We start from the raw sequence: 14,532 nt of genomic DNA, 5'->3' as shown, positions 1-14,532 counted from the left end.
CCTGATGGAGATGCTCTTCAAACTGTCATGCACTGTACTTAGTCAATTTCTTCTTGTTCTCATACACAGAAATCTAGGCAGCTCGAACGATTCGAGAGCAATTGGACAGGTCTACAAACTCAGTAACTGAGCCTTACAACCATTCGCAGGGGTTTTTGGGACATGTAGTTTACATTAGCTAAAAGCAATACAGTGGCCACTAGTCATACACATTTAGTTGGCTAAAGGCCTACAATATTACAATACAGGGGTCAGTTTTTTAAGCTTAATAATATTGCTGTAATGTGCATCATAGAAAAAGTAGGCTATAAACTGCGATTATTGTAGCCTATCAAATCTCGGTTGATATGGCCTAGAAATAGCCCACTTGGGGAAACGTGTCAAATGAGCAATAATGTCATATTACTAATGATCAGCTGTGATCATTTGATATTAATAAAATATTACAATTTCATGCAATTACCATTACGTACCTTTATAATACAAGTTATCATGCTAAAACTTAAATAATGTAGTAGCCTAACTTCAACATCTGCCCCACGATGAGATAATTATCCTACAGTAGTCTGAGCTTTGACATTGAATTAAAAAATTGGTCAAATTCAACGTTTTGTGACGCTATGTAAGAATTCTAACAGTAGAGGGCGGCATGGACCTATTTGATTGAGCAAGTGTAGGTTTCAGTTGTGGAAATCCAAGCAATCACGTTACACATCACTCGTATCGTATGTGGCATGGTAGGATGAAGAACAGCCTGCCAAATGATCAATTTGGCTTGTGGGGACAATATACAAATCTGTTGAAAATGTCCGGATTTGGTTGTGGATTGAAACAAAATGCAACATAAACAAGACACACTCTAAAGCTGCAGTCAGTGTTTATGTTGTGGAAAAAAGACCTACAATAAATACATATGGTGAGTGTGTGTAGGCCTATCTATCTATCTATCTATATATATATCTATCTGAGGCTTGGGGAGTAGGCTAACTTGATGGAACGGCATTACGTAATTAGGATACAAAAAAAGTAATTTGATTACAAATTATTAACAGAATTACACATTTAAAATAGTTTTTAAAATGCAGAAAATTATACTATTATCCACATGCGCACTTTATAACACATCACGAGAAGACAACGGAGAACACTACTAAAGTCTAGATCAGGGGTGCCCAAATGCTTTCTTGTCAGGGGCCAAATATTAATCGGAGTGGAGGGCCGCGGGCCAAAACCAGAGTTTCATGTTAGGTCAGGTCCCATTATATTGAAATGTAGTGCATATGTGTACCCAATTAACATTACCATTAATATTCTTACCTGCAAACTAAGAAGGGCTAAAAAAGGTGACAAACCAAGCCCCTGTAGGTAGGTCCGGGGGTATCCCCCCCAGATTTTTTTGTTATTTTAACATGTAAATTAAGCATTCTGGTATACTCCAGGACGAAAATAATGGGGAAAGATAACATTTGCTTCAGGTTAAAAAAAGAAACATTTATTAACATATCATACTAATTTAATGTAATCTATTAGTATACACAGGGAAGATAGGTAGGAGACTTATATAATGGCCAATCAACTAACAGCAAGTTAAAGGCTAATAAACATGATTGCAGGCAACAAGAGTGACTACTGATGTTTCGATGGAAATACTCCCATTATTTTCTATTTGTATCCGTCAAAAGAGAAAGATATAACAGTTACGTGTAAGCTGTGCCGTGGAAACAAGCGCCGTGACAGCACTTGACTCCAAAGGCTACCTCCACAAACATTTGTTAAGCCAACACGAACAGGTGAAACTTGTAGCAAGAGAGCATCATGCCTTGACCTCAACTGAAGGACAGACTGCCCCAACTCAGATAGAGAGAGAGAGAGCTTGCACATTGACTACTGGTTGATTTCATATTTCATTTCAACATTCTTTACACAAACATAAGTAAGGTACTTACAGTTGGCAGTTGCTAAACTCGTGTTGACATGTGTGAATTTGAACACATGAATATGAACTTGTTCTACCTTTTCCCATTATACATGTAAGTTGAGAAGACTATAACATCAGCTAGATAACTAGCTATCATTTCATGCAAACGGAGCTCTTCCATTTAAATCGTTTAAGGTTAAGGTAAAAGCTAGCTAGTTAGCTAGCATAGCAACAAGATAACCATAGATATGGATCTGTATTGACAAAAGGTCAATAGCGCCCCCCTTGACCCATCTGAAACCATGTTAAAACTGTGGCCAAGCAGTGAACTGCAACCAGTCTTAGTTAAATATGACGTTGAAACAGAGACCCTGTTAAAACTGGGTTAAAATGCTGTCTAACAAATGACGTTCTAACTATAATTCTGACCGGAGCGCGGGCCAAAATAAATCCAGCGCGGGCCACATTTGGCCCGCGGGCCCCAAATTGGGCAGCCCTGGTCTAGATGATGACCTGGAGTTTGCTTTCCCTGCCTGGAAATATCGACACTATTTTTTTGGTCTGTTTAATAGTCACTACCTAGTGAACTGGACCACCATATAGGGAAGAGTTGGGTTTGTGACATGGGATGAGACACACAGAGTAATTGTGCACCAAGCCGTCTCTCATTCGGCAATGCTCTGAGCTGATTGTATGAAAGGTCATAATATTGTTTGACATATTTAATAGTCATCTTTTTCCTTGCACAGCAAGCAATAGTGCCAGTTGTTGCATTGGAGACATAGGCGACAGCCCCCTTTGGCTCTGTCATCAAATGACCCCAAGGTCGGACCTAAGTGGGCAAATGTATGCTCTGCTCACTCAAATTGTTCAACTTTTTTCTGTCTTTTGAATCTGCCACATTAATCACCTTTATTTAATTAGTTCTGTGATAATCCTAAAATATGGAGTTGGAATGGTTTCAAAATTCACAAATAAATGTCACGCCATTCACAAATGTAAATACTGTTACAGACTATCAAACGTTACTACACGAGTATTTACTAGTGGACCAGCACAAATTAATGCCCAAATAACGACTCCAAGCATACTGGAATGTTAAATTATAATATAAGGAGCCTAGCTTATTCTTGAAAATACTTTGACACTCAGACACTTTGTGTCAATGAACAAGCTCAGCGTGAATTCTGTTTGAGGAACAACATTGAAGTGTTATGTTGTTATACCCATTAAAAAAGCAAACTAGGTCTTATCTTCAATAAAAGCCTTACTAGTCCAATTAAAACCAAGTAACTTAGTTATAGCCTTTTCTAAGTCACTTCTTTCATTGTAGACCAGCGTCACAGTTTTCATGACAACTTGTGTTTTGTGATAACAGAGATAGATTTCCCCGAAGCCCCCATAGTCCATTCACTCTTTCTTGATGAAGCCAGCTGTTTTGAATGTGTTTGTGCTGGTTCCTGCCCAATACAGCCACGTTTTCAAAGTGTGTTGTTTTTCATCACATTAGAACAGCATTGTGGGTCAGGTCATCCTCCAGCATAATATAGCAGTGCTGGTATTAGGCCAACAACTTTCCAATAAGAAACTTCTTAAACCAGCAAAGCCTCTGTTTCTGAGTATTCTGAGAAAAAAAAGAAGGTGCGTGTAGCTATGGTAGTTAATCTTGTGAAAAAATGAGAAAGTGATGTAGTGTAGGTCTGGTTGCCCACTATCCCCATCACTTCTTATTTTGATTATTAAGGTCTGGCCAAGGAGTAGGTAGTTGCCAGTTTCGCTTTCTGTCTCATCGCGGCTGCATTAGACCATTTCCACAGTGCATATCCTGGAAACCATCACCGAGAAACGGTAAGAGGGAAACGTTGTAGCGTTGACTTTTCTTTTCATATTAACGTCCATCCGTGCCTTTTATGCGTATTGTAGACATGTTTAGAACCAGGTGTATTGTGTCTTTCAATGACACTCAGCTTCCGTGTTTTATTTGTAGGCTATTAGAAAAAAATGAAAAATAGTAGGCTATTTGCCATGTTCTACTTGCAAATAAGTCAAATCCGTTGAAGGGTCTATAGAGGGCCTATAGAGACTGGTTGCTTGAAATCAGGGACCAGCTACAGTTTTGCTAAGTTGTGGTCATGGATAATAAATCAGCCTATTGAATTCAGTTCAACGATTTTCCGAGAACACAGCGAAAATATTTAGACTCGGGTAGGCTATTGAGTTATAGGCTACACATGCTTGGGTAACCTGGTATTGTCGGGGGGATAGATCATCTCCCTATTAGTGTTTAGGCCTCAGTTGAAATAACGATTAAAAGGGCATGTGAGTTTTGTTCGATAGACTGACTTCCGTGTTTAACTTTTCAAGTTTTAGAATCGGTGCCCATGGGGGTGGGCCCATGAGATTTTCGATTCCTTCCCTTCTGAGTTCGCCTACTTGGTGGAGTTTTATCAATATTGTTGTATCTGCTTTAACAGCGTACGTATGCGATAGTATCAGTGAATGCAAGAAACCTCCCATCTGAACCATACAATTTAGTAGTTTGTGAAAATAAACAGACTCATTCATTTATTGCGGATGACATGTACATTATTCATAGACTACTATTTTTCTCACACATTTCACCCTCTGACTGTGTCAATTAACTGCCTAACCGCTTGAAATCATTTTAGCTTCAGTTTTGTCCATTCAGTCAAATTATTGTTTTCAATCGCTATGGATGAAAGCTTAGGCGTTATAATTATCTTGAGAAGGAAAGTATGCTATAACATATTCTTAACAAGATGAAGCACCCACAACCACAGAAGTTAACAGCGGCAAAAATGGCGAAGCTCCGCCCTGAAACTCAGAAAGCCAAGAACCGGATATGTCATGATAACACCTATGTGAGAATCTATGTGTGTTGTAATGTGTTCAGATCATAGCAGGATTTCGTTGTATCTTCCCACAGGCGCTCTAGGCTACATGTAAGAGTCTACAATTATGGCTATGGCGCTGAATATGAAGTCATCCGACCTCATCAAGAAAGAGCCACTGGACTACGGGGGGTTCGGGGAGGTCTATCTCTGTTATCACAAAACACTTGGCCAAGTTGTCATGAAAACTGTGTACACTGGTCCACAGCGAAATGAGTGAGTAAGAAAAGGCTAAAACTAGGAAGGTTATTATTGAAGATAAGACCTAGTTTGTTTTTTCTTTGTGTATAACAAGAGAGGAACAACGTTGGCTAACACACATGTTCCTCATTCTGAAACAGAATGTCATTGTTTATTGACACTTGAACAAAACAAGTGGCTTAGTGTCAAACTAGTCTAGGATATAGGCTAGGCTACTTATGTTATTATTAAACATTAAAGTACGCTTGGAGTCGGTATTTGGGCATTAATATTAATCAGAAGAAATCTGAACCCATATAGCAAGCATATACACCGACCCACTGGTAGATGTTATTCGGCACTTTCCTGGTGATTCCTGGGCTGTTTGTTTTTAACCCTCAAGAGGACTGCATAATTACTGATGAGCCAGCTATGCCCTAAGTGGGCCTACAGTGGTCCACTTGCCTATTGCTATCAGGGAATAACTCTCAATTACAAGCATGTGTGCCTACACAAAATATAAATTACAACACAATACAAAACAAACACAGTACAAAAACAAACAGTGCAATGGTCTATGAAGTTTAAGAAAGTATATATACAGGAGCTGTGAATTCATTCATTCATTCATTCATGTGTGTCATTGAATCTGTGGTGCATAGTCGCACTGAGCTTTTCATTTTCGTTGTTCCAGAGTTCACCGTCAGTCTCTGCTGGATGAGGGCAGTCTGATGAAGACACTAATCCATGAGCGGGTGGTGAAGTTGCTGGGAGTTATTCTGGAGGATGGGGACTACTCTCTGGTCATGGAGCTCATCCCCAAGGGCAACCTCCTGAACATGCTAGAGGAGGTGAGCTAGCCTTGATCCCTTACAGAATGTAGAGCTACAGTCACGTTAAAATGTAGATTATAACATCACATTTCACATAAATTACATGATCTTTCAGGGATCTCTGTTGCATTATGTACACGCCGGTGGTTTGAAAAACATTCTACCTATTACTGACCTGTAGTATCAGTGAAGTTTGAATCTGGAATGGTGGATGAATATGTTGTAAATATGTGTCCGTGGGTACTCTCTACCAAAGGTGTCTGTTCCCATGTCCATCAAAGGAAGAATCATTGCGGAGATACTTGAAGGAATGGTTTACTTAACCGAGAACCATGTAATTCACAAAGAATTGAAACCGGAGAACATACTGGTGGATGATGGCCTTCATATCAAGGTGTGTTTATGTGATACAGAGAGAGAGTTTGAGATCAAATACAATAGTTTGAGAGAGAGAGAGAGAGAGAGAGAGAGAGCGAAAGAAGGAGCGAGTGAGTGAGAGTCTTCGCTTCAATGTTTGACTTTGTTGTTCCTACCTATGTTTACATGATTTTGTAGTAACCTATATGTTATTGAGCTATTAAGAAAATGCTTCCTATTTTAATATACAATCAGCCAGTGTGTAGTGCAATGTCACTGGTATGTAGGTATGTATGTAATGTATGTATGTATGTATGTATGTGTGTATGTGTGTATGTGTGTATATGTGTGTATGTGTATTTGTGTGTATATGTGTACGTATGTATGTATGTATGTGAATCAGATTGCAGACCTGGGATTAGCCACCTGTCAGATGTGGAGCAAGCTGACCAAGGATGAGTCTCGCAGGAAGAGCCGTGCGGGTCCTATCACACGTGGGGCCGCCACCCTCTACTACCTGGCCCCTGAGCACCTAGAGAGTATCCACGCACGTTTCACAGAGAAGTCTGACATCTACAGCTTCGCCATTGTCGTCTGGGTAATCCTGGCTAACAAGGAGCCATACGAGAGTAAGAACTCATTAATATCTCTGTGTTATGTGATGTATTGTGAAGGCTATGTTTGTGTAAGCAGAATTAAGCAATACATTTTTTGTAGTGCTGTCAAAATTAACTTGTTACTTTTTTGTGATTAATTGGAAATATTTAACATGTAGAAAAATGGATGTAATTAACGCAGCTGCATGTATTTGTTATTATTTTTGTTAGTGTTTATGTAATGTTTAAAATATCTTGGGGCACCTAACGTACACATGACATGGACCTTAGTTGAATTCACAAGGCTTATTGAAAGTTTATTGAGCACTTCAACTTACAACTAACCCAAAATTAGCTGGCCTAGTCGATAACTCCCTCTCGGGTATCTCCCTTTCCAAAAGTCGGTTTTGTCTCCTTCTTTTATTTTGAAACAAAGATTGAGATGAAGAAGCAAAGTCCATTCATACTTTACGTGTTACTCTTAAAACTGACAGTCAATTTTGATGGTCTTGATGTTTTTTTTTTGAATAATCACAGAAAATTGTACAATGAATGTGTTACTTTTTAAAATCTATTCAAAGGACTGTATGAATTATATTCAGCACATACATTGCGAAACAAGTGTATAGTGTAATAGATTATAGATGTAATGGCGCTTAAAGACTGAGTTTATTGCAAGACACAGTGTGCGACATGTATCTTATAAACCTGGGTACAACATTCAGTCTGATGTATGTAGACTGCACGATGATACCACCTACTGAATCAGGGGTTTGGTGCCAGTGTTGCGTTGTTTAGTGCGTCATTTCATACTGCGTTCTATTTGGTTGGTGAGTAGACATACGACCACCGTTTCGGAGCCATGACCAAAGATATTGCCATGTTTCTTTCATGTTAGTCGTCTTTTGTCTGGGAAAAGCCAAAATCAGACAGTGTGTACCCACCATAAGTGTCCCCTATGTCCTATCATTCTCTGTATTATTGCCAAGACTAAGGGATTTGCTGCTGATACTGATCACAAGGTGTAGAGCATTTAAAGCCTACATAACATGTAAAGCAACCAACAAAAACACAAAATGTGTCCTCCAGTGAAAAGCAGCCTAACTTGGAGTTTGTGGGTTTTGTCAGATGCTAGGTCTGAGGATCAAATCTGCCAGTGTGTGCGCAAAGGGGACCGGCCAGACGATGAAAGCATTCCAGAAGACACACCACAAGATATCCTCTCGCTGATGAAGCAGTGCTGGAACCAGGATCCCCTACAGCGTCCCACTTTCAAAGGTTAGTATTAATTAATTATTTAATTGATTATTATAGTATATAAGTATACAGTGCCATTGAGTATAACTCCATCACATTCTTTTGGAACTGTTAATATCTTGTCAATTTTAGCAACTACATTTAATGTTGATTACATTTACTCGATAACATGATTCATCTGCTGTTCCATCTTTGCAATGCAAACATTGATTCTTTTTAAAGAATGTGTGAGGTTTCCTGCTCTATTTATTTATGCCATAAGGCTCATACTTGCAGTAGTATCTCAGTGGCTGTTCACAGCCGCTGTAGCAGCAGACTCTATTAAGTTCATGTGACTGCGGTTTATCTCATTACGTTCCTCTGACATTTGTGTTCACTGTAGAGGCTTATGAGAAGTTCCTCCCCTTCTACAAAGAGTGTTTACAGAATGACGTGGAGAGGGACTCCCAGAAACTAAAGGTAAGTGTTTTGGAAGGTGTAATGGATAACGAAAGACATGTTTTCACTGTCAGGTTCAGTGTCTCAGAAAATCTAAATGTTGGAAAAAGATGTATGTGTTTGCATTTTCAGAGAGTGAGATAGTGTGACGAAAGAGAAAGAGTTTTTATGTTTATTGCGTGTTTATTGCCTACGTGTTTGCTTCTCATGATTCGATTCGTTTTCGTTTCAGATCCTATAAACATTTTGCAAGTTGACATAGAGTCTTTGTTATTTTTCTATTAACAAGATTACTTTTTGCTGGTGCTTTCATATGTGGTCAGTTAATAACTTTCGTCAGTATGCAGCAATGATGTTAGGCTCCCCATGTCTCATGGATCTGCTCTCTGAAAGGGGTGTCATGTCAGAACTTCAGCACTCCAATTTGAAATAAACACAATGAACAAAGTTATAAAGCATGACAAAGGAAATTAAAATGAAAGAACCACCTGAGGATACTTACAGAGATGGGGCTACATTCAAAGTCGTTTTATTGCTCTGGCAATTGCAGGAACATAGGGCTAATGTTCTTTTCATTAACATGCAGGGCTTGTATACAGGCCCAAAGGAATTGGTGGAGAAGATGAAATATCTCAGAATGGGGCACCCCGGCCTGACAACACGTAAGCTCAGTCTCTTTTAATGATGAAAAAGTATGGTTGTGCATATATGATCTTAAGGAGTGCAGTAATACAGGCAGGAGTGGGAAATGAGTTGTGAAAATAATTTAATGTCACCTCTTATCTCATTTGCACCTAATTAAAACATTTCCACACGTATAAAAATATTTTGTATATTTTCAATGACGTAGCAAGGATTTTATTTTAGCGTGAAGACACCCTCTAATCATGTTAAGAATGACGCTGGTGGTGGGGGAGGGGGGGGGGGGGGGACAAAGGACAAAAGGTGAGGACGGAAAAGTTGTTTATAGCCAGGGTTTCAGAGTAAGACAATGTAAATATTTTTAGTTCCAACACATTTTCACACATATTTTTTCCCCAGGATACAGTGCCCTATTAAGGTGCCAGAATCAGAATCAGAATAGTAAACATTTTAATGTTTATATGAAGAAGAGAAATTATAGTTTCTTGTTTTCCCTGGTCATTTACATTATACATACTAGTTTTAAAATAGATTTTTCATAATTTCTATCAAAGTACACCTACTGTAAGCTGTATTCGGTTCTACCAATTAAGAGAAAAAGGATACGGTACATACAAATTAACAAACGTAATGCTTCTCACTTTCCTCTCGCCATTCATTTTTTGTGGACTTTTTTGGAAGCAGTCACCTAAATACCTAGGCTTCTTTAGACCTTTGATCCATCTCCTCCCCCTCAGTAGAGTCTTCACTCTCTGCCTCTATCTCTCCATTCCACCTCAAAATGATTCCCTCATCTTCATCACTGGAGGTTGAGTCTAAAGAGCTTGCAGGGATCTCCCCTATCACTCTCATCCTCTCTCTCATTCCTCCATTTGCTTTTCTTTTCACATACAATTAGCCCAGCAGGAAAATATATGGTTATCCTGTCGAAATGTAAATACCTGTACATGATAATATCTGTAAATTGCAGTAAATATTCCAGTTTGAAACAGTTTGAATACTACACATTGACCAACTTTTTTTTTACCCCAGCATATTAAGACAATAGTCATAAAAAGGTTTACAACCTGGTCTGCATGTTGTCCACCACCATGATGATTTCTGATCTGATGACTGATGACTGATGACTGATAACCTGAACCAGGTCATGTGACCTAGGTATTAATACCAGACAACATTTTTGATAGATGATTGATTGGGTGTAAACCTTCTGTAATGCACCATACAGGATGTTAAAGACGATCTCTTATGCTAATTTTCAATGTACATAATTACATTTTGGGGGCTTCTAGAATAGATTAACAAGCTTCCATGATCCAAAAACACACATACATACAAACATACATCTCTTTTCACCCTCTGTCTGAGTTCCTTAGTTCCCTCCCGATGAGCCCAGTGGGCTCTGATTTGTCAGCTCCATGGGCAAAAACCCATTGTCATTGGGCAGTAAAGATTGTGTTACGAGACTGCCTCCTCATTTAACACAGGAAAAGGCTAGAATTCCTAGTGTTTCAGGAAAAGTTGTTGAGACAGAGTTACTCTTCTGGCGTGTACTTGGCTTTTGACTTTTTTGTAGCATCATACATACGTTATATCTGAGGATACTTACAGAGTAGGGGCTACATTCTTCTACTCGACTTCTTGGATTATTGCAGGCATAGTTTAAACATAACAGTATTTGGGTGGGTATAATATTTGTGTTTAATGCATCAGAAAGGAATTTTGCCTCAATAACTGATTGCAGCATTTTTAGCTGCAGCTGATAAACGAGCCATGGCCAATCCCATCACCGACAGCCCCGCGTCTCTACGGAGCTCCGAGATGTCTCCCGTGGAGGCCAGCATCGAGGACCTGCATTTCTCTACCAAGCCAAGCCTGCAGGTGGATGCGGCCCCCGTCAGTGGCCTGGAGCACAAGCTGGCCCAGGAGCTAGACTACCACAAGCACGGCAGCTACAGCCATAACGACCAGCCCGACAGTGCCCCCTATCCGCCGCCCCTGCACACTCCCCCTTACCTGCACACTCCCCCTTACCTACACACCCCCCCTTACCTACAGCACCCGCCACCACTGCTGCCCCCCAACGGTCGCTGGCCCCTAGAGGTGCCTTGCCAGGAGTCCTCTGTCCAGTCCTGGGCCAAACCCGACACCGCCCCACAAAGCCCAGAAGACAAACCCACAGCTCACTCTATTGCTGGAGGAGTGCCGGACATGAGATGCCAGAGCCAGATGTCAGGAGGTCCATATTCTCATCAGCACCCTGGGGTTCAGCGTCTCATGTCCTGGCCCAACTACCCTGTGCCGGAGTCAGCCAGGCCAGATTTCATGTCTGCCAGCATGCGACTCAACAGCTTTGGACTAGGACCTTCACAAGAACCAGGTATGGTAGACATCCGTAATATTTTGACTTGATTCAATATCTCTCCATCTGACCAGATTTGTTACTGAAAATCTGATATGCTTCTGAATAAATATTCTGTGTGTGTTCTTTATTAAAATCTCACAGCTCTTCAGATTATTGGTGGCCGTGCCATCCAGATTGGCCACAACAACACAATGAGTGTCCTCTCTCCTGACCCTGACTCCATTAAGTCTCAGTCTAATGAAGCGTGCACCAACACGTTGCGAAAAGAGCTCCTCCAGAAGTATTGTAAGTCCCATCTGATATCATTCGTGTGGGAAGGGGTCAAAACACACCTAAAGGCTCCTCTCTCATAAACAGATTTAAAAGCAAAGGTTCTTAACCCTGCTTCTGGATCCCCCTACCCTGCATATCTTCTACCCTGATTAAAGTCAGTGTACTTACCTGCTCTTAATTAGCTTGCTCCAGCGTGTTCAGAGTGCTGATAATCACTGTGTTAAAGCATGGACACAGACCATCTATAGAAGCTCTATATATATAATGTCCAATGATTACGTGTCAAATTGTGTCTTTGGTTGGCTCTCTGCATTTCAGGTGACCACGCGGTCACTGAGGACCATCTGGAACTGCTCCGGGAAAACATCGCCGGCAACTGGAAGCGGTGCGCCCGGCGCCTGGGCCTGACCGACGTGGAAGTGGACACCATCGACCACGACTACAACCGCGACGGCCTGAGCGAGAAGGTGCACCAGATGCTGGAGCGCTGGAAAATGAAGGAGGGCTGTGTGGGCTGCACCGTGGGCCGGCTCTACCGGGCGCTCAAAGAATGCGTCAAGGTGGACCTGCTGCTTAACCTGCTGCTCACCTGTGAAGAGAGCAGAAGCCCCTAGGAAGGAAGGAACTCGCTGAAAAGGTTCACTGAAACAGCCATCAGACTATTGAACTGACTATCACCTGCCAGCACCTAAACTGACATCAGCCTTAAGTGTATGACTTTTCAAAAGAACCGCAACAAATGAGTTCAATGAAGGATTTTTTTTATTTCTCGCAAGGTCCGAACTGGCCCCTTTAACACACCTCCACACACTGAACAGATTCATGACCCTGTGTGTGTAGTGGCCACCTCTACCTCTATGTTTGGATGACCACAGAATGACGGCTAGAACCCCAACGTTTTGGACCGGTTTGGCCACAAGAGTGAGCACTGTTATTTAACTGATGAGGTACTGACCAGTGAAGATAAAGTCCGGTTCAATTAAGGTTTTTTTTGCATTCTATCCAAAAACTTTTTTGATACATTTATATTTTTAGAAAATAGTTTAATGTGAAGCGTACAGATATACATTTTCATCCATATGTGTATTCCCTGGCTATTGAACCGGACCGTAGTGTTGTTAGCACCTTGCTCTACCAGTTGAGGTCCAGCAAAACATTTCCCATTAATAACATTACTCACTAGTTAAAACTCACTCAACAGAATTTGTATCCTATGAGCCTCTTTGCCATTTATAGAATCAAGTGCTGTATCGTTAAACCTCAACCAGAGGCTGTAAAACACAATGAATAAGTCCTGATATTGTATTACATGCATGCCAATGCTTTTCTGTGTTAGGGCAAAACCAGCTTTGATGTTTTTTGTTTGATGTTTTTATGTTTTAAACTTGTCCACTGGAGGGAACTAACAAAAATACTGTCTACGTTTTTATATGATGAAACTAAACCCAACTGACCCAACAGTACTTTGTCATTGTCATTCATGAAGAACTTTTGAGGTGGATATCATTCATGTGTGGTACACGGTTTACGTTTTTCTTTTTTTCTCTCTCTCTGTCCAGACATATGTACACATACACACCCACACAAATATTGAAGGCAGTATATTTCAAAATATTGAAAAGCCATAAGAGTTCTTCTCTTCACAATTCTCTACTATAATAAAACTCTAGCAATTCTAGTGACTACAATCATGGAAATACCTTCTACCTCAGTCCATTCTGTTAAGCTCCCTTCCTAAATCTTGGTTAGCCAGTCAAGAGTTGAACTATGAATGGGGTTATGTAAAGTCATCAACATGTGCACCTCCTGGTGGCAGTATGTCTCAGGATTTATGTTGTAAATTTCTGCCTTTGGTACAATACAAGTACAATCCCCAACTCCTCACCCCAGCAAACACCATCAATGCTTGAGCAATGGATACTCAGCAGAGTAGGTAGAGTAAGCAAAAGCTGTACTCAAGTAAAAGTAGTTTTACATTAAAGCAATAGTGATTCAAGAAGAAGTAAAATGACACACCATTAAAATGACTTGAGTAAGAGTAAACATGTATCTCATAAAATTAGTTCTCAAGTAGTGAGTAACTTCATATGAGGATTTTTTTTTACACCTTTTAGGCTTAAGTATTATGTTCAAATGTGGCATTCTTCCCAAAATATAAAAAGTACAATATCACAATAACTAAAACAAGTCACACAAATGTTTATGCAAATAACTAAGGCAAATAAAAGGCCTATCCATTGCAAGCTATACAGAAATTCTCTTCTTTATTCAGTTGAATTTAACATATTTTGCTCATCCTTAGATTCTTTGCTTGCTGTGCTACTTTAAAAAAAAAAAAATGTAGGTAAAAAAGATATGTTGCCAACTTTATGCTGTTTGATGATATATTGATTAATGGTGTATTGTCACTTTAAGACATTTGGTTTAGGCTACGTTGTCATATTTGGACTTCTTACCAAGATGATAGATGGGAGGACTGTTTCTGCTGTGTATGGTTCCCAATACAAATTTCCCAAAATTATGCAAATGCATTTTTCCCACACTGTGTTGTAGTACAATCAACAAGAGGCCGCTGATGTGTGAAGTGATTTTGGTGAGACTGCTCTGTGTAAGACTGAAGTGACTGGATATTTTTCTAATAACTTGGAAATCTCTTTTCGTGGTTGTACTTTGTAGATTGTCCCTGCACATTCGTTTCACAGCTGGGGGACAAATGCTGTAAGAGACATTGTTTGTGTTTTAACTTTCAATTTCAGTTTCA

The 14,532-nt window shown here is 40.1% G+C and overlaps 1 protein-coding gene across 1 annotated transcript; it reads left to right on the top strand.

The window, feature by feature from the left end:
* Positions 1 to 4,897: 4,897 nt before the first annotated feature.
* On the top strand, positions 4,898 to 12,572 carry ripk1l (receptor (TNFRSF)-interacting serine-threonine kinase 1, like; the record flags this gene model as incomplete). The annotated part of the gene is made up of 10 exons (XM_080837200.1): positions 4,898 to 5,046; positions 5,705 to 5,861; positions 6,100 to 6,237; positions 6,604 to 6,829; positions 7,925 to 8,074; positions 8,436 to 8,512; positions 9,078 to 9,153; positions 10,893 to 11,513; positions 11,640 to 11,783; positions 12,090 to 12,572. 10 exons carry the CDS (start codon positions 4,898 to 4,900, stop codon positions 12,383 to 12,385), a joined length of 2,034 nt encoding a protein of 677 aa, XP_080693326.1. The 3' UTR covers positions 12,386 to 12,572.
* Between the last annotated feature and the right edge of the window lie 1,960 nt (positions 12,573 to 14,532).

Source organism: Sprattus sprattus (genome assembly GCF_963457725.1).
Source record: "Sprattus sprattus genome assembly, chromosome: 4".
NCBI classification, from domain to species: Eukaryota; Metazoa; Chordata; class Actinopteri; order Clupeiformes; family Clupeidae; genus Sprattus; species Sprattus sprattus.
This window is presented reverse-complemented; position numbering and strand designations above follow the sequence as displayed.